Here is a 25,857-nt window from a genome sequence, read left to right as displayed (position 1 = left end):
ATCCCTCTCATTTATTGAGGAATAACTATTCCTTAATAAATGGAATGAGTTTTTTCAAAAAACCCATTATTATTATTATTTTTTGCAAGCCAAAAAACAAAAAACCTGAAAAATAAATTATTTTTAATTTCTAATACATAGTAAACAAAATAAATCATTCAAGAACCAATTAAACTAATACATTCAAGCAATAACTATTTTAATTTATAGGTTAAAACTAGAAATAGAAGAACCCAAATTTACACTAAAACGTATTGCTTTTACTTAAAGGAACATGGTCCCTCACATTCATTCGCAAATACTCTGCTGATTAGCCCAATCACATAACAAATATCAAACAAAAAAAAAAACATTTTAATTTATAGTCCAAAACTAGAATTAGAAGAGTCCAAATCTACGCTAAAATGTATTGTTCTTTAAAATAAACAAACATTGTCACTCACGTCCATTCGCAAAGGCTCCACTAATTAACTTAAAGAAATAACACCAAAAATAAAGGTATACAATCATGTCAAAGCAAATTTTCAGTTTTTTTTTTTTTTTAAATATATTTATTACTTCTTTATATATATTTAGGGTATTTTAGTAATTTTAGTACAATTCCAACAAAAGCAAATGTGTAATCACCAAACCAAGAAATATGATTAGCTATTTCATTCCACATTTTCTTATTCCCAATAATAGCTATTCATATTTCTAATGAAATTGTTATTTCGCATACCAAACAAGGTCTTAATGTTCTCTAAACAAAAAGAAATAACACAAGGGAAGGAAAATTACTAACCTACATCTAGAGTAGCACTTTTGGTCCCCTTGCCATTATTTTATTCAAAAAAAAGGTTTTCTCTTTTCTTTATTTCATATTTCTTTCCCTTAGTATTTATTTAAAATAATTTCTCTTTATTCTCTCTTTCTTTTATTATTTATTTAAAAGAATGTTTAAATAGTATAAGAAAATGATATGAAAGTAATTTAATTCTTTAAATTTAAAAAAAAAAAATATAAAGCAAGCTGCTAAATAGCCCACTCCAACATTGGGATTTGTAAGGCCCAATGATACCACCCAACCCAAAGCTCACATCTAAAGACCAAAAAGGAAAAGCCCACATCCAAGTCGGTACCCAATACCACAGTCACGTGCGCCACCATATCCAACTCCATTGTCCCACGAAATATAAGCCAATCTCCACCCTCATTTTCTCTTTAGTTTCTCAGTACCTCTTTTCTCACTGAGAGAGAGGGAGACAAACCCACAAAACCCTAGAAACTGCCATTGAATCTCCTCAAAAAGAAAAAAAAAAAAAAGCTCTCGTACAGAGAAATCTCAAATCTACCAACGCTATAACTCATTTTGCTTATCAGAGTTTTTTAGGGTTGAGATTCGAACATTTCCACCATGTGGAACAGCGGCCAGATTGCGCCGCCGGGGACCACTGGCTCGTCGATACCGCCTCCTCCAGCGGCGCAGCCCTCGTACACGGTGCTGCCGTCGCCGGCCGAGGCCGAGGCGCGGCTCGAGGAGAAGGCCAGAAAATGGCAGCAGCTCAATTCGAAGCGCTACAGCGACAAGCGCAAGTTCGGGTTCGTCGAGACGCAGAAGGAGGACATGCCGCCCGAGCACGTCAGGAAGATCATTAGGTGAGCACTCTTTTCGCGTCTTCTTCGTGCTCAGTTTGGAGGATTTGTTACGTATTATAGTTTATCTGATATGTATATATGTTTTTGTTTCTGTTGGTATTTCTATTGATGTAATTATGCGTTTTTTGGGCATCGAATAGTAGCATTTTTTAGGTGGTTACTTCAACTTTCCTTTTTATTGTTTGTTTGTTCGAGGTATTGTAATAATTTGTTTTGATTTCGTAAGTTTGTATTTGATGATGGGGAAGTAAGTTTAGTTGAAATAAAAGTGAAGTGAGTTACTACTTACTATGACCCTTCACCTTGCCGGACCCGTGTATATAGGACATGACTTGGGTTGATATGATTACCAGAAACTCCACAATGGGGCATAGCTTTTGGGGAAATTAGCGTGACAAATAACCTGTAATTTAGAGTGTGAAGTTACTGTTCACTGCTGGTGGGTTAATTGTTGTTACTGAGCGAAGTTTTTGGCATTAAGCACTGCAAGGGTTGGCCTTGGTTTTTTAGTTGTCCTTTTTCAAATTATTTTTTTTAATGATACGCTTGAGTTTTCTGATGGGTTCAATGCCTTAAAAAAACTTCACCAAGTTATAGATTTTGCATTTAGGCACTTTTATGTATTTAAGGAGCTACGTGTTTCATTATTCATTGCTTGTTTCATGCATAAATTTCATTATTTATTTATTTATTTTTTTCATAAAGTATGTCTGTATAGCTGTGACATAAATATAGTTGGTTGTTCTGGGTGTATAACTGTTTTCATTTTGGTATTTGTTTTGACAGAGACCATGGGGACATGTCCTCCAAGAAGTATCGTCATGATAAACGTGTCTATCTTGGGGCCCTTAAATTCATTCCACATGCAGTTTACAAGCTCCTGGAGAATATGCCTATGCCATGGGAGCAGGTACTCATTCTTTGCTTCTTTTGACGATTTTATTTTGGTTTTAATACTTAGAGTGTTTCTTTTCTGTCCTTGATTGTTTCTTGCATGTTATTGTCAGTTGCCTTACTATGTCTTTTTGGTTTTAGGTCCGTGATGTGAAGATTTTGTATCATATTTCTGGGGCAATTACATTTGTGAATGAAATACCATGGGTTGTTGAACCTATATATCTGGCTCAGGTTTGTTTCTCTCTTTTCTAGTACAACCCCCCTGAAATAAAATTATATGGGTACTGTGCAGTGCGTGTTCTGTTATGTCTTATCATCTTGTCAATGCTCTTTTTATTGATGATAACTGACTGAATCATAAAAATTTTCAGTGGGGTACAATGTGGATCATGATGCGAAGGGAGAAGAGAGATCGTCGGCATTTCAAGAGAATGCGGTTTCCACCATTTGATGACGAGGAACCACCATTAGACTATGCTGATAATCTTTTAGATGTTGATCCTCTGGAGCCTATCCAATTAGAGATGGATGAAGAAGAGGATTCTGCTGTATATACTTGGTTTTATGACCATAAGCCTCTTGTGAGAACAAAACTCATAAATGGTCCAAGTTACCGTAAATGGCATCTCTCCCTTCCTATCATGGCGACTCTTCATCGGCTTGCAGGACAGCTGCTTTCTGATTTAATTGACAGAAATTACTTCTACTTGTTTGACATGGAGTCATTTTTTACAGCCAAAGCATTGAACATGTGTATACCTGGTATGTCTCTTTATTTCTTCTCTTTCACGTTATTTTATTTCTTTATTTCTTTCCTTTTCAATCTTGAGATCTCTGGTGCTCTGAAACATTTTTGGACATTCTAGTGGTGCAGATTTTATTGTAGATTATTGGCTTACGGTGTTCCCTTTGATTTGATACGTGTCATTCTTAAATCTCTGGCTGGATCTTTTAGGGAAACACATTGGTGCCATTTTTTTTATCCTTTTGCATGATGGGGGTGTGTTTGAAATATATGTGATGTGATGTCAAGTAACAACACAGGCGCATCATCATCCAATGTCAAATTGGGCTTCTTTAACGTGTTTTTGTGCTTTAGAGGCACTTCAATTTGAAGAGATCTGGTGTAAGTGTTGCTTGGTTGTTCAGTTTATATTACTTAAGTGGGATGTCAGTGGTACGATTGTTATGCTGGTATATAGGTGTGTTGGCAGTTGGTTGTATGCTGTGCTGTCAGTCCTATTATTACTGAGTTTTAGTAGTTGGTAATAATTTAATATGTTTGCCTTGAAGGTCTCAAAAGTTTTATTTGCTTTCTGTTGGCCTCTAACTAGCTAGTTACTCTTAAACTTCCGAATCTGTTCATTAGTGTAGTTCATGTATGTACTTACTTTGTAGCACTCATGCAGGTGGCCCTAAATTTGAGCCTTTGTACCGTGACATGGAGAAAGGGGATGAGGATTGGAATGAGTTCAATGATATCAACAAGCTAATTATTCGGTCACCTCTCAGGACAGAATATAGAATTGCATTCCCTCATCTCTATAACAATAGGCCTAGGAAAGTTAAGCTTTGCGTGTATCACACTCCCATGATCATGTACATAAAAACGGAGGATCCCGATTTACCTGCATTTTATTATGATCCCTTGATACATCCAATAACTAGTACTAACAAGGAGCGGCCTGAAAAGAAAAATCGTGATGATGAGGATGATGATGATGATTTCATCTTGCCAGAGGGGGTGGAACCTTTTCTGAGAGACACTCAACTTTATACTGATACTACAGCTGCTGGTATTTCCTTATTGTTTGCCCCACGTCCTTTTAACATGAGATCTGGTCGGATGAGAAGGGCAGAAGATATACCCCTTGTGTCGGAGTGGTATAAGGAGCATTGGTGAGTTCTCTCTTTTTTCTTTCCTTTCCTTTTCCTTCTTTTTTTTAATGCTGCTCAGATGTATATATCGCATATAAAGTATCTAATATATATTGAATATCATCTGATTTTTCTCTGTTTCTGCAATTTTGCAGTCCTCCGTCCTATCCAGTTAAAGTTCGAGTCAGCTATCAAAAATTGCTAAAATGCTTTGTGTTGAATGAACTGCATCACAGACCTCCCAAGGCTCAAAAAAAGAAGCACTTGTTCCGATCTCTGCAAGCAACAAAGTTTTTCCAAACCACAGAACTTGATTGGGCTGAAGCAGGTCTTCAAGTTTGTAAGCAGGGATATAACATGCTAAATCTGCTGATACATAGGAAAAATTTGAATTACCTCCACCTTGATTATAATTTCAATCTGAAGCCTGTCAAGACCCTCACTACAAAGGAGCGTAAGAAGTCACGATTTGGTAATGCTTTCCATCTCTGTCGTGAAATTCTGCGTTTGACAAAGCTTGTAGTTGATGCCAATATCCAGTTTCGCTTGGGTAATGTGGATGCCTTCCAACTGGCCGATGGTTTGCAATATACATTTTCTCATGTTGGTCAACTGACTGGCATGTACCGTTACAAGTATAGGCTTATGCGTCAGATCAGAATGTGTAAAGACTTGAAACACTTGATTTACTATCGGTTCAATACTGGTCCTGTTGGGAAAGGACCTGGATGTGGGTTTTGGGCACCAATGTGGAGGGTGTGGTTGTTCTTTCTTCGTGGTATAGTGCCTCTCCTGGAACGATGGTTAGGGAATTTACTTGCACGTCAATTTGAGGGACGCCATTCAAAAGGAGTGGCAAAGACCGTTACTAAACAACGTGTTGAAAGCCACTTCGATTTGGAGCTTAGAGCAGCTGTTATGCATGACGTTCTTGATGCGATGCCAGGTAATCTATGGTCCAACTTTTTCATTTCCTTTTGGCTTTTTGTTTTACTGTAAGATCTTTTGGCTGTTATAGTCCAAGTGATTTGTGGCTCTAACATTCTGTTATCGAATTGCAGAGGGCATTAAGCAGAATAAAGCTAGAACTATATTGCAGCATCTTAGTGAGGCGTGGCGATGTTGGAAAGCAAATATTCCTTGGAAGGTTCCTGGTTTGCCGGTTCCCATTGAGAACATGATTCTTCGTTATGTCAAGTCAAAAGCAGACTGGTGGACAAATGTTGCTCACTATAACCGGGAGCGTATAAAAAGAGGAGCGACAGTTGATAAAACAGTTTGTCGGAAGAATCTTGGAAGACTGACTCGCCTTTGGTTGAAGGCAGAACAGGTGCATTTACTAACTTCATCATTCTTTTTGTTTAAATTTCCACTCCATAACATATGCATATGTTTGTACGAATGTATGTATGTGTGTGTATATGTATACACACAATTGTAGATATTTACAGAGGCAAACACATACGTATGTGTATCTATATTTTTCTGAAGGAGTTATTTGCAGCCCTTTTATTTATCAACTTCTGATAAATGCTGTATTCTCTGTCTTGATTGTTTTTCAATTTTTCATTATCCCTTGTAGGAACGACAACACAACTATTTGAAAGATGGTCCATATGTCACACCAGAAGAAGCGGTTGCCATTTACACGACGACAGTACATTGGTTGGAGTCAAGAAAGTTCTCTCCCATTCCGTTCCCTCCATTGTCTTATAAGCATGACACAAAACTACTTATCCTTGCTCTGGAGAGATTGAAGGAATCTTACAGTGTGGCTGTGAGATTAAACCAGCTTCAAAGAGAGGAGTTGGGTCTCATTGAGCAAGCTTATGATAACCCGCATGAAGCACTGTCACGAATTAAGCGACACCTACTCACTCAGCGTGCTTTCAAAGAAGTAAGTTTGTCAATGGTTAAGAGTGATTTGATTTTGAGCCTTGATTCACAACCTAATGGAATGAGTTTGAACTGATTTTTTTTCTTTTTCTTTTTTTAAGGTTGGCATAGAGTTTATGGATTTGTACAGCTATCTCATTCCAGTTTATGAGATTGAGCCTCTCGAGAAGATTACAGATGCATATCTTGACCAATATTTATGGTATGAAGGTGACAAGCGTCATCTCTTTCCGAACTGGATCAAGCCTGCAGATTCAGAGCCTCCCCCACTTTTGGTTTATAAATGGTGTCAGGGTATAAACAATTTACAAGGTATATGGGACACAAGTGAGGGGCAATGTGTAGTGATGCTTCAAACAAAGTTTGAGAAGTTCTTTGAGAAGATTGACTTGACAATGTTAAACAGGTGAGTACATTGTTGGTGCTAGTGTAGTTAGGTAGTTAGTTAATTTTTTGAATTATTGAATTGATATTTTTTTACTTTGCTGTTGCAGGCTCTTGCGATTGGTTCTTGACCACAACATTGCTGATTATGTCACTGCAAAGAACAATGTTGTGTTGTCGTATAAGGATATGAGTCACACAAATTCGTATGGTCTTATACGTGGACTCCAGTTTGCTTCTTTTGTTGTACAGTATTATGGGCTTGTGCTGGATCTCTTGCTTCTTGGATTGACTCGAGCTACTGAAATTGCTGGTCCTCCACAGATGCCTAATGAGTTCATCACTTATTGGGACACAAAAGTTGAGACCCGGCACCCTATTCGGCTGTATTCTCGATACATAGACAGGGTCCATATATTGTTCCGCTTCACCCACGAAGAGGCTCGTGACCTTATCCAGCGGTATCTTACGGAGCATCCTGATCCTAACAATGAAAATATGGTTGGATATAACAATAAGAAGTGCTGGCCAAGGGATGCTAGAATGAGGCTCATGAAACATGATGGTATATATCTTATTCTTTTTTTTTCTTCCTTTGGTCTGGAGTTGCTTATGACCAACCCCTTTTACATAGAAAGCATGGCTTTCTTGAGATTTAAAAGAAAAAAAAACTTGTCTCATGTTTCTTTTTCTCTAAATTCTCCTTTCAGTAAATCTTGGGAGGAGTGTTTTCTGGGATATGAAGAACCGTCTTCCTCGAAGCATCACAACATTGGAGTGGGAGAACAGCTTTGTTTCTGTTTACAGCAAGGATAATCCGAACTTGCTTTTCAGCATGTATGTATATCTAGCTATCTAGTTTTTGCATATATTTTTGTATGTGTTTCTTGCTTTGGACCTATGCTTTCTATCAAGATTATATATATACTCAATGTTGCTTTGAATTTGTTTTTTTTTTCATTGATATGCACTGGTCTGGCTGCTTTTTATCTCTCAAGTTGTCAGATTTTCCATAGATTTTTCCAAAATATGAACTAAAGCAAAAAGAATTGGTGGATAGTGTCAATCCAAATCTTATTCAACTATGAGACATCGTTTTGCACCCAGATTTTTTAATTTATTTGTTCTTTGTGTTTATGGTTGGCATATGTCATATTGTGCGTATGAGTGTGTTATAGAGGTTTCTTATTAGTAAGACCTATTTGTTTGGGTTTAATTACTTGTTTCTTTTTCTTCTTTTATTTATTTTTTATTTTATTTTTTTATTAAAACAAAAAGTTCTGTACACCTTTGAGAAGTCTCGTATCTTAGTACCATTTTGCTTTGGAAGATGTTTTTTCTTTGCCTCACTAGGCCTTTCCTTAAAAAGCTGTCAGGTTATGATTGTGATGTTTGTTTAATGATGAATGGAATTGTTTTCTTAAAAATCTCTCCTCTTTGTCTTGTAGGTGTGGGTTTGAAGTTCGGATACTTCCTAAAATAAGAATGAGCCAGGAAGCATTCAGTAATACAAGAGACGGCGTCTGGAATCTGCAGAATGAACAGACCAAAGAACGGACTGCTGTTGCTTTCTTGCGGGTTGATGATGAACACATGAAGGTGTTTGAGAATCGTGTGAGGCAGATTCTTATGTCTTCAGGATCTACAACATTTACAAAAATTGTCAATAAATGGAATACAGCCCTGATAGGTACTTGTTTTGAAATTTGTATTCTACCTTGTAATAATTCTTTTGACATCGTGTGGGTATTTATTAATGGTTCTTGTTTTTGCTAGGTCTCATGACTTATTTCCGTGAAGCCACGGTACATACTCAAGAGCTGTTAGATTTGCTGGTCAAATGTGAAAATAAGATTCAAACCCGTATTAAGATTGGGTTGAACTCAAAGATGCCTAGCAGGTAAATATATTGGTCATATGAAATACTATATTCTGGTTGAAGGTTTTTAATCTTGTTATTGTTGAATTTCAACCTGCCATTCTGAAGCTCAATCTGCTTTCAGGTTCCCTCCTGTCATTTTCTACACTCCAAAGGAAATTGGAGGACTTGGCATGCTCTCCATGGGTCACATATTGATTCCACAAAGTGATCTCCGCTATAGCCAGCAGACAGATGTCGGTGTAACTCACTTTAGGAGTGGAATGAGTCATGAAGAGGACCAGCTGATTCCCAATCTTTATCGATATATACAGGTAAATTGAGATTCATTTTTCATGTGTATATGGTGTGCCTATGTATTTACTTTGCTTGTTTGACCATCGTGCTTGTTTCTTGACAGCCATGGGAGAGTGAGTTCATAGATTCACAGCGTGTTTGGGCAGAATATGCACTGAAAAGGCAGGAAGCTCAGGCACAAAATAGGCGTTTGACCCTTGAAGATTTGGAAGTGAGTGGGCTTTATTTTTCTGATGTTTTTAGGACTCGTACGAAAATTCAACCATCCTAATGGCTTTGCTCTCTCCATTCTTTTGGCAGGATTCATGGGACAGGGGAATTCCCCGTATAAATACTTTGTTTCAGAAGGATCGACACACACTGGCATATGACAAAGGATGGAGGGTGCGCACAGACTTTAAACAGTACCAAGTTTTAAAACAGAATCCTTTCTGGTGGACACACCAGAGGCATGATGGTAAACTTTGGAACTTGAACAACTATCGAACTGATGTCATCCAAGCTTTGGGAGGTGTTGAGGGAATCCTTGAGCATACCCTATTCAAAGGAACATAGTAAGTATACTTTCTTTTGATTTTGTTTAGATTAGTTGTCATTGTAATAATTTCTTTGAGGATTGCATAATAATCTTTAGGGGCTTGTGAAAGAGACAAGTGGGCATATAGAATCTGGGTAGTTAATACGTCTAGTAGAGTAAGTTTTTGTCCTTTATAATGTAGGATAGAGTTTGTTGCACTCTTTTTCATGCTCGTAACAGAGTTGAATTCTTGATCTTCCATTTTAGAAGGTTCACTGTAATGCTACAATTTTATTGATAGATAATTACGACACTCGCCTACAGAAGGCTGAACCCATGACCCCTCCACCCCTTATTTATGGGGCGGATATGTCATTTCCAAAGGACCAATGACATCTATGTTGGAGTGCATGCTCTGTACACTGAACCAATTCTGAAGGAAGTGGGTCATATGGTAGAGAACAGCAATACTGTTTCTTTTAAATTGTTACTGTAGCTATGTGGATAGTTTATATGTTGATGGTCGTCTTTCTCCCTAAGAGATTAATATATTTATAAAGAAAAAGAAACACGTCGTGATTGACTATGCTTATTTTGAATTTTCAGCTTTCCAACTTGGGAAGGTCTCTTTTGGGAAAAGGCATCTGGCTTTGAGGAATCAATGAAGTATAAGAAGCTGACAAATGCTCAGAGATCTGGTCTCAACCAAATCCCTAACCGTAGGTTCACTCTTTGGTGGTCACCTACTATAAATAGAGCAAATGTTTACGTGGGTTTCCAGGTCCAGTTGGATCTAACTGGAATCTTCATGCATGGGAAGATCCCTACCTTGAAGATATCGCTGATTCAGATATTCCGTGCTCATTTGTGGCAAAAGATTCATGAGAGTGTTGTTATGGATCTTTGTCAAGTTTTGGATCAGGAGTTGGATGCTTTGGAAATTGAGACTGTGCAGAAGGAAACAATCCATCCACGGAAGAGTTACAAAATGAACAGCTCTTGTGCGGACATTCTTCTCTTTGCTGCTCATAGATGGCCAATGTCAAAACCTAGTCTTGTGGCTGAGCCAAAGGATGTGTTTGATCAGAAAGCAAGCAATAAGTATTGGATAGATGTGCAGCTCCGCTGGGGAGATTATGACTCTCACGATATTGAGCGCTACACGAGGGCCAAATTTATGGATTATACAACAGACAATATGTCTATATATCCATCTCCTACTGGTATGCTTTTATTTCTTTTTTGCTTTACTCCATTAGATGCTTCAGGTCTTTCATTTGAATTGATAATTATTGGATTTTCCGTGCAGGGGTGATGATTGGGCTTGATTTGGCCTATAACTTGCATTCTGCATTCGGTAATTGGTTTCCTGGGTCAAAGCCTCTGCTCCAGCAGGCGATGAATAAGATCATGAAGGTACTCATCTTCATTTTAGGTTGATGTATTTGTTGATTATGTTATAAATTAGTGATATAGTGCTGAATAATGGTTCTTTGTGCGTATGCAGTCAAATCCAGCCTTGTACGTCTTGAGGGAACGTATAAGAAAAGGTTTACAGTTGTATTCTTCTGAGCCCACTGAGCCGTATTTGTCATCTCAGAACTATGGAGAGATCTTCAGCAATCAAATAATATGGTTTGTAGATGACACAAATGTGTATCGTGTTACTATTCATAAGACATTTGAAGGAAATCTTACGACAAAACCCATCAATGGTGCCATCTTTATATTCAATCCAAGGACTGGGCAGCTGTTTCTGAAGGTCTGTTTCTTTCTTTCTTTTGCTCTTTTTTCCAATGGTATTTTGGAAGTAGCCTGTCTCTTTAGGTGGGATTCTGAACTTTTAGTTCATGATATGATTTCTTGCAGGTCATCCATACAAGTGTGTGGGCAGGACAGAAGCGGCTTGGTCAGTTGGCTAAGTGGAAAACAGCAGAAGAAGTTGCTGCCCTTGTGCGGTCTTTGCCAGTTGAAGAACAACCAAAGCAAATTATTGTGACTCGTAAAGGTATGCTGGATCCATTGGAGGTCCATTTGCTGGATTTCCCCAACATAGTTATAAAAGGTAGTGAGCTGCAGCTTCCGTTCCAGGCATGCTTAAAGATTGAGAAATTTGGTGATCTGATTTTGAAGGCTACAGAGCCACAAATGGTTCTTTTTAACATTTATGATGATTGGTTGAAAAGTATTTCATCATACACTGCATTCTCCCGGCTCATTCTGATCCTGCGTGCACTTCATGTCAACAATGAGAAGGCAAAGATGTTACTAAAGCCTGACAAAACAATCATCACTGAGCCACACCACATCTGGCCGTCTCTCACTGATGATCAATGGATGAAGGTAGGTAACCCCATAGTTGTTGTTTTTGTTTTTTTCTTGATGAGTAATGTAAATAGGTAAAGAAAGGTAGGTAACCCCATTGTTGTGATAATGCATTTCTTTTTCTTGGATTTGTAGCTTTTCAAAAAAAAAAAAAAGATTTGTCACCTTGTTTATCTTTCAAAATACTGCATCCAAGTTTTGTGATTGAAATTGATGGTTAGGATTTAAATTTAATATTTTCAGGAAGTGGCCTTGATTAATAAATGAATTATTCTTATACTTTGTACTGCTTGTGCCATATGTTTGCTCAGATTTTCGTCCAACTGTCTTTATCTATTAATAGATTTAATGTATCCCTTTGATTTTAAGAGTTATGCCATTGTTTTTCATGGTACAGGTTGAGGTTGCTCTAAGAGATCTCATACTCTCAGACTATGCAAAGAAGAACAATGTGAATACATCAGCTCTGACACAGTCTGAGATCCGTGATATCATACTTGGAGCCGAGATTACTCCACCTTCTCAACAGAGACAGCAGATTGCTGAGATCGAGAAACAGGTGATGTTTCTTTTTCTGTTTCTTGGTTTTAACTCTGTTTCTTCATTCTCAATATAAACTGATATTCTTTCTGCTGCTTATTAACTTAATCATCTTCTGTTAACAATATCAGGCGAAAGAAGCAAGTCAGCTGACGGCTGTGACAACAAGGACTACAAATGTGCATGGTGATGAACTGATTGTCACGACCACAAGTCCATATGAGCAAGCTGCATTTGGATCTAAAACTGATTGGCGTGTGAGAGCAATATCAGCGACAAATCTCTATCTTCGTGTCAATCATATTTATGTGAATTCAGAGGATATAAAGGTACACAACTACTTTCTCATATTTTTTGCATTCAGATGCTCGTACATTTATTTAATATTTTTTCTTTCCTTACCAAAAAAATATGAAAATCTGATAATTGTAGTTGTTTATATTTGTTGACATGGTCACTTGATAATGCAGGAAACTGGATATACTTATATCATGCCAAAGAACATTTTGAAGAAGTTTATCTGCATAGCAGATCTGCGGACACAAATTGCTGGTTACTTATATGGAATAAGCCCCCCTGACAACCCACAGGTGAAGGAAATCCGCTGCATTGGCATGCCCCCACAATGGGGAACCCATCAGCAAGTTAATCTCCCAGCAGCTCTCCCAGAGCATGATTTCCTGAATGATTTGGAGCCTTTGGGATGGATGCATACTCAACCTAATGAACTTCCCCAGTTATCACCCCAGGTTTTTATCTAATCCAGTACTCTGATTTCTTTTTTCAAAGAAAAAAAAAAAGATGCAAAGGAATGTAGTAAATCCATGATTTGTTATCTAACCGGAGATATTACTTGCAGGATCTCACAACTCATGCTAAGATCTTAGAGAGCAACAAACAATGGGATGGGGAGAAGTGCATTATTTTGACTTGCAGTTTCACTCCCGGGTCGTGCTCCTTAACTGCGTACAAGCTGACACCATCGGGGTATGAGTGGGGACGCGTGAACAAGGACACTGGAAGCAATCCTCATGGCTACCTTCCCACTCATTACGAGAAGGTCCAAATGCTCCTCAGTGACCGCTTCTTCGGTTTCTATATGGTAAGAGCATTCTCTACCTGTCTTTCAAATATATACCGCTTCTTTGAGTGGATATTATTGCATGTAGTTATTTGTATTGGATTGGTGAATGGGTTTTTGTTGCTTGTAGATTCCGGATAATGGTCCATGGAATTACAACTTCATGGGGGTGAAACACGCACCAAGTATGAGGTATGGGGTGAAGCTGGGGACACCTCGAGAATACTACCATGAGGACCACAGGCCAACTCATTTCCTGGAGTTCAGCAACTTGGAGGAGGGAGAGACGTTTGCTGAAGGAGATCGCGAAGATACCTTCACTTAAAAGTTGAGATCATACAATGCGGAGGAATTGTAGAACCTTTCTTCCTTTTTTTTTCTTTTTGTTGTAAAAATCATGTGTAATCTTGAGATCCAAATTGTTGTTGCCAGCTTTTTGTAGCGGTTGTATTTTACTAGTATTTGTACATATTATATGATTTTGCCAGTTGAAGTATATACATTTATAATGAAGCTAAAGCCTCGAATTCCTACTTGGCCACAATTTAAGCAACAATGTGAGTATTTTTGTTATCTTTGCATGCTGTAAACAAAGATTGTGTTGCTTGTGGTGGTGCGCGAGTACCCCTCTTGTATTGATTTATTAAAATTACGTTTCCTAAAGAAAAATATAAATGAGATGACATTACTTCGGACTTTTGAATTACTACGCGTTTTGAGAAGACTTTTTCAAATTTCAAAAACTTTCAATTTTATCATTTGAATTTTCAACTTGATGCAACTGACTCTTCTGTCAATTTTTTACGTTAAACCATACTAAAAACCTTTAAAAAGACTAAATTATTCTTAATTTTTTTTAAAATTTAAAATTAAAATTTTATAAAAATTTAAGAGGTATAAAGGTTATTTTATTACTTTTAACGTTTAGAAATTGACGGAGGGAGTACATTGAAAGTTTTTAAAATTTAGGAGGTATTCTCAAAACGAGTGATAGTTCAATGGTTTTAAGTAAAGTTTCCTCATGATAAATATTGTATGCAATATTTTACCAGAAAATCAACATGATAATGGCAACTATGGTTAATTTGTGTTTATAAAATTCCTTAAATTTTGAATGCCCATTGGAAAGTTCAAAACTTTCAATTTTTTGGACTAGAGTTTAATTGTTGGAATGAGTGGCTTCCTGGACTCAAAATGAGGTTTGCTAGTGTACAATATGGTTGGATACTTGGATTAAGATTTATTATAATTATTTGCCTGAATTGCTAGCAATTTAGACAGGTAATGTGAGAGACTCTATATGAGACTCACTTATTTTAGTAAGTGATCAGACAACTCAAAATTTATTTGAATCTATCAATTTGAACAAATAGATTCTTTTACATTAACTGCTTATCCTTAAAAAAATGTCGCAGACATGCGATTCGCCTTTGAAAAGAGACCCGAGAAAGAAAGAAGTTCGCTATTGACATACCCTTTTGTAGTGACTTCTAATCAATAGGCCTCTCCTTTTTTTCTCATTAATTATCGTTGTTCACCTTTACCCGCACCAGTTGCAAACTTGCAATAGGGGCTGTACTGGGATGCATGCTTTCTACTAGAATGTTGAAAGCCAAACCCACCACATCATTCAATAAAATAGAGATGGAGCCAAAAATCCGAGCACCATCCAAAAAAAAAAAAAATCTCACTTTTCAGTAACTGTATAGTAGAGATAGAACCAAAAATCCGAGCACCACCCGAAAAAAGTATCACACTTTTCATGTCATTCTTCCAGAATAAAGGAACAAAAGTTGATGAGCAACACAAATACATCTCACAGCACTCACAAAACCAAGCTTTCTTGACAGTAGCCATGGTTCCAGGCAACACTAATAAAACGAAGGCCAGTGACACATTGCCCTGATAAACCCAAATACTGTAACTAAATACATATTTCACATTGAATCTATACTGCAGTTAGGCTTTTCAGTGATTAAATTCATTTCTTAGCTCGATCTCCTCTTTCAATTCCTGTTTTGAATCCTTCTCCTCTGAGATGAAGTCTGAGCTGTCTTCCGCAGCTGATGCCCCATCATTATAATCTGCAGCTTGAGGAGCCTTGAACATTTCATCATTTTCCAGTTCAGCTAATTTCACTTTCGAATCTCCCTTCAGAAGCTCCACCACCTCGAGCATTGTGGGTCTTTTCTCGGGCTGACTCTGAGCACATATGAGTGCAACCAAGACAACTCTTTTCAGCTCTTCCTCTACATACTTACCATTAAGCTTTGGATCTGCTACCTCATCATACTTTCTCTCGCAAACCAATGGCAGTGCCCAATCAGTAATTGAGCGTTTAATTGTTGAACTCAGTTTTTCAATCGGTTTCCTGCCACTGGCAATCTCTATCAGTAGTATCCCAAAGCTGTAAACATCACAACTCTCATTTGCTTTCCCCAACATAGCATATTCAGGTGCAAGGTAGCCAAGGGTACCCTTAACTCTTGTAGTTACATGTGTTACGCCATCAGGGATTAACTTTGCAAATCCAAAATCAGCAACTCGAGCCTGAAAATCTGAATCTAGTAACACATTACTTGCTTTAATGTCTCTATGGATTATATGTGGGGTCGCGTGATGGTGGAGATAGCTGAATCAAACAAATTTAGGAGGTTTAAGTATGAGCTGCAAGAAAAGATGAACAGAAAAGTTGGGTTCAGTACTTACGCAATTCCATCAGCAGCTCCAACTGCAATATTCATCCGCCGGTTCCAATCAAGAAGGCATTCCGCTGAATGCTGCCCATGAAGATGAGATAGTAGGCTTAAATTTGGCATGTAGTCATATACAATCAAACGCTCTTGCCCCTCTGCGCAATAGCCACGTAAACTTAGCAGATTCTTATGCCGTACTCGTGCCAGTATCTCAACCTCAACAGCAAATTCCATATCTGCTTTGTTGCTCCAAGCCTTCAACCTTTTGACTGCAAGCTGCATGTTTATCACCTTTCAGAATGGTATCCAGTACAAGGAATTAATTAAAGCAAACACCCAAAAGTCTATGGGAGAAAAGAAGCATTACAACAATACGCAGTTGCTCAGATTACCATCAGGAGAGGAATATTGAGGAAATGCTGCAACTTAGTAACAAATCAAGATCCTTATGGAGGCCATAAGTAAAAAATAAAAATAAAAATAAAAACCTTGCTTCTAATGGCAATAAAAATTACAGATGCTAACTTTTGGTATCGTGATGCTTGTCAACTTACAAATACTTTACTATCAGTCTATCACAATTAAAGTGATTTCTTGAAAGAGCAGTGACAAGAGAATATAAGGAAGTTTAACTGAACTTTGTAATCTACATTTCATGCAGTTTCATTACCAAAGCACTTTGAGCCCTCTTTAACTAATTTTCTTGTTATTCTAAAGAAAACGAGCCACCACAGGGTTAATATCCACACAAGCAGTTCCATTTGCACCCTTGCAATTAAGAATTATAATTTGACAACATATATATATATATATATGAAAAAAATGCATACTTAGAAAAAAAGAAAAAGAAAAAAGGAATTCCTAATCAATGTGCATGACAGGGGCAGCAAAATGAAAGACCACACTTATTTATCTTCGGTAGTTAGTGCAACAAATATATCAAGAAGAAATCAATCAATGAAATTAGCAGTAAATTTCTCCAACCGTCTTCCTACCATGTCACTTACGATGCAAGTTTTCTGTATCCCAATACGGGCTATAAACCTATTAATATTAGTTGGTAACAGAAATTAGAAGGGTGCACTATTGGCAATTGGCTAAAGAAGAGCGCTTCAAGATAGAATAACGATGGCAAAAGCTCTTCCAAATATTAGGCAGGAACTTAAAATTAAGTAGGCAAATAAACCATGTTGGCTTAGGCAGTGATTGAGCAACTTTGATACCCACAACTTTGCGTGGCTACGGGAAAAGTCTAGTGAAACAGGGCTGGCAATTTGCCATTTACAAGAAACACTGTAAGGTTATATGATTGATACTCACCTCCGTCCCAATCACCTTACACCCTACAGCATTACTTCAATAATAAGTTTAAAACTAACCAGCAAGGCTGAATCACCTGTCTAGTGCAACTGTACCACGACTTCCCAATGCTATGTCCTTGCTTGACTTGCGAAGTCTTCCATGCCTTATCATTACATTTTACAATGCCAAGCTACAAAGATTTGGTGCTAAGTTGGGCACTAGATTTTTGTGGTATGCACAGCAAGGATAGGTACATAGGAGACCATTTAGCATCGAACATAGCACAAACTAGAAGCTTTAAATTAATATTGTTTTGCTATGTGCAAGTTAAAAAAATTGCCTCGGAGAAAGGGAATATTGTGGAAAGTATGTAGAGCTCAAGCAATCTAAATTGAAATTGCTAGTATGGGAAGCAATGCTGACACTAGGGAAACCCAATCACTAGATTAGACCACATCATCTGTCATTCCATATAACACGATGAGACATATCCACAACATGTGCTGAGACTGAGGCCCCATCCCACCTCTTCCCTAGTGGGGTTCCTCATGCAGGTTCTAAACAAGGTTGGGGTGGGTTCAGGTGAACTACAATGACCCAAGCAGTGCAGTGGCAGCTTTTTGGTTGCCCCACACATAACTAAATGCATATTAACACATGTATTTTATCCTAACTCTAGAAGTTTCCTTAATACACATTTCGTTAAGAACTTTAATTTATTGGAATCATTACAAAGTCTGTTATCATTGGTACTCAACTCAACTTAACCAAGCCCTGATCCTGATTAATTAGGGTTGATACACGAATCTTACTTCAACTAAAAGGAGTCAGTTACATGTACCTTTCTTGGCATGTCTAGCTTGCAACCATATTCCCTATTGTGTTTTGTTTATCATATCCTTCACTACTTAGACCTTTCTCTAACCCTTTTCATTCCTTCAAGTTAAATCAAATCTCTCTTTCCCATTGATGCATTAATTGATCTTTGTTGCACATGGTATTAAACCAGTTTAGGCGACTCTTTCTCATTTCTTAAAAGATGCTATCCCACTTTTGAACAGATATCTCTATTCCCCATTCTATTAACACTCTGAATCTTCAATCTTAAACATTCTCTTTCTAGATTGATGCTAAAAGAAATTGAAATTAAGGTTAAAAAAACTGTTCTTGTAGCTTGACTCCCGCCTTGCCTTTATTTCTTGTTCTGCCAACTCAAGTATGAAGCAGGCTTAGGGATAGATACTCCCTTCCCAATCTTACTTCTATACCATTACTGTCATCCAAAAACTTATTTCTTCACCATATTCCAATGGGTGACGCCATTCTCAGAACTTTTTTTTTTCTTTATTTACAACTTCTGGCTACACCTAACTCCACACCATCATTAGTAGTACCTTGCTATACCTAAGTTTGTCACCAAGTTGTGGTATCTTTACTTATCATATCAAGCATGGCTTCCTAGACTATCCAATGTTTAATATCCATTGCTGATGTAAGCTATGGAGTCTTCATGCCAATGCTTAATTATCCAAATCGTGCATTTGGGTGCATTTCTTTCAATGCAATCTTTCACTTGTTATGCTTGATTATCTTATCATTTAAGCATGGATTTCAATTAAAATTTGGAACATTAGAAAGATATCGCTTGTAAATATTCTTTCTAAAATAAAAGAAAGCTAAAGACCCTTTTGACAAAACAGAGAAACTAGACACAGGTCACACGACTGTTTAGATTTGTTGACATTGTCTAGTAATCACAAGAAGGGGGTGGGAGACTACCAAAAAGTGGAATGAAGCAGTGTGAGATTATACAGTTCCTAAAAATATAAACAGATCCAAAACCTAAAGTTGAATTAACAAAAAAGCCAACACTTAAAGATATTCATTTTTCTATATTCATTTTAGATTATATCGACAATCATAGCCATTCAATGTTGTTTTGAAAAAAAAAAAAAAAAAAAAACCTCTTTTGCACAATTAACAAATGATAGAGGGGTAAAAGTAATTATATACTAAGCATAATTCACATTAGAGAACATAAGTGGAAAGCTTGAACAGTTTTCAGTACTTGTGATCCATCCCAAAGCTGACCCCAGTAAACGCTGCCAAATCCCCCTTCTCCAAGCTTGTTATCATAATTAAAATTGTTCGTGGCTGCGTGCAGCTCCTTCAAAGAAAAGACTCTCCATGTTTGCTGCTTCTTCCCTCGTTCTTTCCTGTACAATTAAGCACTCCACTAATTAAACTTATATCACAACATTGTAATAAAAATAGAAATTCAATTATGTCTAATGAAATTGAGTGTGTGAGTCTTCGTTTGGTTGCCAACAAAACTGTGGTAGAACACATTATTCTGCTAAAATTAATCATATACTACAGTCCACAGATGCCTCTGTACAATGTTTCATTTACTCCTCAAGATTCCATTTTTATTTCCTTTCTCATACTTCCCTTTTTTCTTTTCCCACCATTTCTCAACGACCAAACCGACCACTGAGAAATTCCTCTCACCCACACCCGACTGCTTGTCCCCCAAATCTAAACTGAACTCAGAATTCAAAATCACCTTAGCTTTCTCTCATCTCGCCAAAATACAGCACATCATAAACAATTTCTCAAACTCAAATTACACCAACAATCCAATAACATTAAGGAAAAAAAACCCACAAAAGAAATCAACAAAAAGAGTAATAACATACCGATCCGAACCCTTCCAGCAAACAAACATTGAGCAAAAAGCCATATTCCTCCACTCCTAGCAAACCCAATAAAAAAAAAAAAAATCAAAGAACCGATTCTGGGTTTTCAAAATCAGCTCCTTCTTCAAGCTTTTGACCCTTTAAAACTTCCAACTCTTGCGCTTCTTGTCCTTCCTCTTTTGCTATGCTGTTCCAGAGTGAAAGTAAGAGTAAAGCTGAAGCTGAGGAAGATTAGATGCGAAACGTAACGCTTTGGAAGAAGGCACACACATTTCTCTTTCTTTGTTTTTTTTTTTTTGTATAAATATATATTTTTAACAGTCTCGAGGAAAAGCAAATATTTAGGGAAAATGTTGCGCTACGAGGAAGACGTCGGAACAAAACACTTGGGGGTTGTACTTTTTAGCTTTTCTTGCAGATGGAAGCGTGTAGTGGGCTAGCACTTGAATCTATTCCTTCTCCATCAAGTCTTTTTCTGTTTTTTTTTTTCTTGTCCTCGCTGTTTTCAATTTTCAAAACACAAGGATGGGGACCATTTTCATTTTTGTATTTTAACATTTGATATTTCTCCATCTTTTCTTTTGAAAATTCGCCATTGAATTTTCTAAGAGCTACCACTGAAAAAAATAATGCTATAAGTTCTCATTAAAATTGACGAGGCTTGGTCCTTAAGGGGTAGCTCAATTGGCTGTGAATCACGTCTCATGAAGCATATGTCACTAGTTTGAATCTTCCTCTCCCTTTCCTTATGTAGACATGTAAGAAAAAAAAAAAATTGATGTGGCTTTAAAGTTACAATTAAATTTTGATTTAATAAAGATTTTAAATGTTACATTAGTTTTGGAATGACACAAGAAATATACGTAAAAGACATTTAGCATTACTTAATGAAAAAAGAGAAATAATATGGTTTATCCTGTGTTTTCTGAGTGTTCTCCTAATTCTACATAGATATTGCTTCATTTTTTTTTTTTTTTTTTTTTTTTTTAGAAAACAATATTCATAGCATTTCTCATTAGTAGGAAAAACCTTAGTATTTCTCATGAAAAAAAAAAAAAAGAAAAAAAAAAGAAGCAATTCTCAATTCATCTCCTGTCCATCATCTTTACCCATTTTCTTAAAAACAACCATTAAATATATAAGACTCATATGTAAGGAAACAAATTCAATGATTAGATTTAAAAAAAAAAAAATGGATGAGAGATCAACAGAAGATCAAGTCTAAAGAATATAATTATATATGAATCCAATCAAATATGTTGTTATCCTTAGATCGATCGAGTGGTTTGTTTAGAATATATTTGTTATAGGAGGAGACCTTGTAACTATTTTTATTTATTGAGTAAATATGAAGGAGTTTTCGAGTTGGACTGAGCATCATTAATTTTGTATTTCATTGCCAACAACTTGTTAATTAATAATAATAAAGTTTAAAGGTAAAAATATTAGTGGTGATGGACCACGTACGTTTTAACGGCGATGGTAGGGACCTTTTTTAATTATGTATTAAGGGGCTACAAAAGATCCTTTTTGTGTCATTTTCCTCCTCAATCATAGACTCCCCCTATCTATCTATTAATCCTCTTCCTCTTCCTCTTCCTCTTTTGTTTTTAAATAAAAACTAGCTAGTTGCATATATATATATATATATATATCCTCAATTGTTGTCACATTTTATTCGCAAAATGAAGTACCTGAAGTAATTTTAAAAGTTCTTCTTATATCAAAAATGAAATGACTTTTAAAATCATATTTTGATCAAAATCTAATAGTGATTAATTAAAAGTTTAATGATGATTTTAAAAGTCACATTATTCTTAAAGTGACACATAAAAGGCTTTAGCTGAGATTGTTCATGTGCTTAGCGGGATTTTGGCATGTTATTTTGATGAATCTGTTTTACTACAATATTTTAGAGAGAGAAGTTATTTCTCCATCTATACCAATGAGAATATGAGATGGCTTTATGGGTGAAAAATATATGATTTAAAACCGATGAGTTGGTTGGATTTGAAGTCAAAGTACGAGTAGAAATAAAACATTTAATCTAAATAAATGGAGAATGTTAGGTACTTTCTTGGTGTTCTTCTGATGTTCTATTGATTTTAGGTAGATATAATTTTTATTTTTTTTTAAAAAAAAACAATTAATCCTTATTTTTCTCACATGATTTTTAGAAAATAATATCCACCTTATATCAGAATGACATAGAAAAACACTATGAGAATACTTAGTATTTTTTTCAAATAAATAAAGAAAAAATTAGGTGTGTTTTCTTAATGTTCTTCTAATCATAGGTGTATATTATTCATTTATTTTTTAAACAAATGACCATTATTTTTCACTTGATTTTAAAAAAATAATACTCATTTAGACCGAAATAACTAAAAAAAAAAACAAAAAAAAACACCTAGGACGAAAAGGATAGTCAATTAATTAAAACTCAAAAGGCATCTCCATGGGTGGTACGTATGGCATTGTACCCGTCAACCTCAGCGGGTCATTTTCCATTATTACATGTAGGTGACAAGATTGTTAAAAGTCCAAGTTCATTGCCCCCACAATGTTTATAAATTATATTATTCCCCACAACTTTCAATTGGCCTTAAAATAAGACCTCAAATCTATCCTTTTTCTATCTTCAACCTCGTTAATCTTGCGACCCAATTTTCCAAATTTGAAGATTTTGAATTTGGTTGGTTTCTGAACCTTTTTTATTTATTTTTAATTTTTTTTTATCATTGAGTAGGAGAAATGTATAGCATCAAGTGTGAAAGAGAAGTGCTAAGAAGTCAAACAAATAAATTCAAAAAAAATTTTAAATTGACGTGACAGGCTGTGAGTGACAGACAAGGAAGAGAGAATTGTATTTTTTTAATTTAAAAGCCTTTGTCATGTTAGTTTGAAAATTTTTCTGGGTTCATTTGTTTGGCTCCCTACGACTTCTCAATGTAAAACGTCATGTTTTGAAAATTCAAAAATAAATTATCACTTGTACCTTTTTCTTGGATGCTCATTAGATGAAATAAATAAATAAATAAATAAAAACTAGAACATGCCAAGTTGTTAGGATTATCACTTTAGTGGGTATTATTATATGGGACTCAAGTTTGGCATCTTCAGGCCTGGCTGATTCTGTGCACAAAACACAAAACAATTGTGGGAATATGACTCCAATGAATGAACCACCCAAATAATCGACAATAAATAATCAATATTCATAAATAAATAAATAAAAATAAAAAATAAAATAAAACTTTGGAGACAGTTACTGAAAATTATTATCCAAAATTTCGAGTAGGTAAACCTAACTAACCAATCATTGATGTCAGAGCAGTTGCCTTGGTTGGGGGAGCCTTATACGACAAAACAGTAAGTTCTCCAAGCAATGTTGCTTAATTTTGTAATATTTGGATTTACTATTATTTTTAATGTTTTTCTTTAATTTCCTCTTAATTGACAAGATTATTTAGAGAAGTCAAGATTCAATGTGTTAGGTAAAAAATAATGAACAAACAACTATTACCATTCACATATAATTAACCATTACGTACAATGCCTTACATTTCACTATTTTCCTAAAAAAACACACTTTTCCATTATTTTATTGTCAAAGTCACTACTATAAATAATTTCAAGAGGTTGACTTAAGTGATAAGGACTTTGGTATAGGTGGCATATTCATTAGATATAAAGTTCAAATCCTCTTAAGTGTAAACAATTCTTTGGAATCATCCTCGTTAGCAAAGTCAGAGTCTAACTTGATCCATTTAGAGAGGGCGTTTTTCACGGGTCTGAAGTTTGCCTGACAGAAGTGAATACACAAAATGACCTATTTTTGAAGGAGTTTTCTGTCATCTAAAAAAAATAAGTTACTACTTTTTTTTTTATTATTATTTTTTTATGACGGGAAACCACGACAAGATAAGGCCCTTCGAACTTATCCTTGTATAGTAAACCTTAGACTCGTACACTGCATTCACAAAAGTTTTCCTACACGGATCAGAGTAAATCATTGGCTTTTTATAGGGGGTGTGGCAATAAATTATTACTTTAATATTTCTTTTATTTATTTATTTATGGTAAATTATAGGAGTTGAATCTACATAAAAAACATCCATCCTAATGATTAAAGTATTGTGATGAGATTGAGACATGCATGTGTGAGACACATAGGTGTATGAAGCAAGATTGTCGAGTTTCTGGATAAAACAAGAGATGGTATCTCTCACCCCAATTATGTCCAGTTTTTGATACTCCTTAATCACACAAATTAAGTCTTAATGAAGATGTTTACTTTTTTGTAAGTTGAATTAATGTTGTATCCAACTAACACAAGCACGTGCGTGTTACACTCTCGAATTTGTCGGCAAAGTGTGCAAGTGGTGGTTACAAACATGTTATATCTTGTTTGTAACTAAAGATTTGTATTATTAATTATGAGATTCACTTAAAAATGTTATACATTCTCCTTTTCTTTGAGGGTAACATTAAAGATTGAACTTATTATTATTGTTGTTTGCTAATTTGACTTGTGCTAATTAGATGGAAAAAGGTGATGGTTGTGCGACCACCAATTAAACATGATAACCCTACTATCGTATTAAATACACATGTAAATTTTTTTGTGGGAAGTTAAATTGATCCATCCGACGACCACATTGGTTAATGGAGCCATAGATTTAAATTAAATAATATAAGGATTAAGTTATTTAAAAAGGGTTGTTGCGTGAGTGATATAAATAGAAGATTTGCTAGTTCAATGAAATATTTTGGAGAAAATTTCACTTAAAATTTCTGAACTATCATGGGTTTTGAGATGATTGCCCTAAATTTTAAAAGATTTTAAACTTTAAAAAATGATAAAGTAACCTTTATACCCCTGAATTTTTTATAAAATTCAAAACTTACCCTTGATTTCAAATTAAAAATAAATTAAAAACAAAATCGATGGGTAATTTGACATTTTTAGTCATTTACGTCAGGGGTTAATGGTTGAATTTGATAGAAGGAGGTCAATTGAATCAAACTGAAAGTTTATGAGGTTAAATTGAGAGTTTTTAAAATTTGGAGGTTTTATCAAAACGCATAGTAGTTCAGAGGTCTAAAGTGAAGTTTTCTCAATATTTTAATAAACTCGTCAATTGTGAAAATTTTAAATTTGTGCAATATTTCTCGGAAAACTTGTGTATGTATGACCATAGTCATGTTGTTTTAAGGAAAATTGTTAGGGCTTGAACTTCTTTGAGTGAAGATTTATTTAATGAGGAAAAATAGGCTTCAATGGTGTTAAGATCATAGCCAAATGAGCCCCCATATGACCCACATTTGCGACAAGCTCAATTCATATTGATTACCCACGCAGGGTGCCCACACATTTATTCTTATCTCCACTCACATACCCAACTCAGAAATCTGAATGAGGAGAAGACATCATGGGCCGCAGGCGGGCTACACTAATATATTCAACGAGTTTATAATCTTGGCCGACAGACTTTATGTCAGTTACAACTTTAACATGAAATTAAGATAAACTAATAACTCTATTAATCATTTTTCATTCAGACATATTGTGAGGATTCTAAGATGCTATAAATTCAGAAATGTTTAATCTAATTATTCAATTAAAGTAATTGAATAACAATGGCTGGAGATCAGTGTTTCTATGAGTTTTTTTATTTTTTATTTTTTTATTATTTGGTTTTTAAGTTGCTATATGGCATGAAAGAGCTAGACGACAAGGTAAGTACTTGATGACTGGGGTTAAATATAAGAGAAATGCTAAAATTTAATAAAAACTTCACATTTTGCTTATAAAAATTTACGTG

At 35.7% G+C, this 25,857-nt stretch overlaps 2 protein-coding genes across 2 annotated transcripts; one reads left to right on the top strand and one right to left on the bottom strand.

The window, feature by feature from the left end:
* The first annotated feature begins 1,224 nt into the window (after nt 1–1,224).
* LOC132188258 (pre-mRNA-processing-splicing factor 8A) lies at nt 1,225–13,868 on the top strand. The gene is made up of 25 exons (XM_059602677.1): nt 1,225–1,638; nt 2,425–2,548; nt 2,674–2,766; nt 2,907–3,297; nt 3,945–4,434; nt 4,569–5,359; nt 5,475–5,743; nt 5,996–6,310; nt 6,411–6,715; nt 6,804–7,258; nt 7,404–7,530; nt 8,142–8,383; nt 8,470–8,593; nt 8,697–8,886; nt 8,973–9,080; nt 9,170–9,423; nt 9,993–10,609; nt 10,696–10,802; nt 10,894–11,148; nt 11,256–11,729; nt 12,109–12,270; nt 12,383–12,580; nt 12,722–13,000; nt 13,111–13,353; nt 13,463–13,868. Exons 1-25 carry the CDS (start codon nt 1,397–1,399, stop codon nt 13,655–13,657), a joined length of 7,050 nt encoding a protein of 2,349 aa, XP_059458660.1. The 5' UTR covers nt 1,225–1,396; the 3' UTR covers nt 13,658–13,868.
* A 1,139-nt stretch (nt 13,869–15,007) lies between these two features.
* LOC132188407 (PTI1-like tyrosine-protein kinase At3g15890) lies at nt 15,008–20,464 on the bottom strand. Its single transcript, XM_059602849.1, has 4 exons — nt 20,030–20,464; nt 19,399–19,546; nt 16,042–16,304; nt 15,008–15,964 (listed from the first exon to the last, which is right to left on the bottom strand). Exons 1-4 carry the CDS (start codon nt 20,071–20,073, stop codon nt 15,301–15,303), a joined length of 1,119 nt encoding a protein of 372 aa, XP_059458832.1. The 5' UTR covers nt 20,074–20,464; the 3' UTR covers nt 15,008–15,300.
* Between the last annotated feature and the right edge of the window lie 5,393 nt (nt 20,465–25,857).

The sequence above is a fragment of the Corylus avellana genome, chromosome ca7, assembly GCF_901000735.1.
Source record: "Corylus avellana chromosome ca7, CavTom2PMs-1.0".
Lineage (NCBI taxonomy): Eukaryota > Viridiplantae > Streptophyta > Magnoliopsida > Fagales > Betulaceae > Corylus > Corylus avellana.
The sequence above is the reverse complement of the archived record's forward strand: the minus strand, read 5'-3'. Positions and strand labels throughout refer to the sequence as shown.

What these genes read in the sequence shown, in the direction of transcription:
- LOC132188407 (XM_059602849.1), bottom strand. Translation starts at nt 20,073, where the DNA reads ATGGCTTTTTGCTCAATGTTTGTTTGCTGGAAGGGTTCGGATCG. An exon ending in TGCTGGAAGGGTTCGGATCG is followed by an intron (nt 19,547 to 20,029) that starts GTATGTTATTAC and finishes TTAATTGTACAG; the next exon opens with GAAAGAACGAGGGAAGAAGC. An exon ending in AGCTTTGGGATGGATCACAA is followed by an intron (nt 16,305 to 19,398) that starts GTACTGAAAACT and finishes ATAAACATGCAG; the next exon opens with CTTGCAGTCAAAAGGTTGAA.
- LOC132188258 (XM_059602677.1), top strand. Translation starts at nt 1,397, where the DNA reads ATGTGGAACAGCGGCCAGATTGCGCCGCCGGGGACCACTGGCTCGTCG. An exon ending in TATATATCCATCTCCTACTG is followed by an intron (nt 10,610 to 10,695) that starts GTATGCTTTTAT and finishes TTTTCCGTGCAG; the next exon opens with GGGTGATGATTGGGCTTGAT. An exon ending in CTGATGATCAATGGATGAAG is followed by an intron (nt 11,730 to 12,108) that starts GTAGGTAACCCC and finishes TTCATGGTACAG; the next exon opens with GTTGAGGTTGCTCTAAGAGA.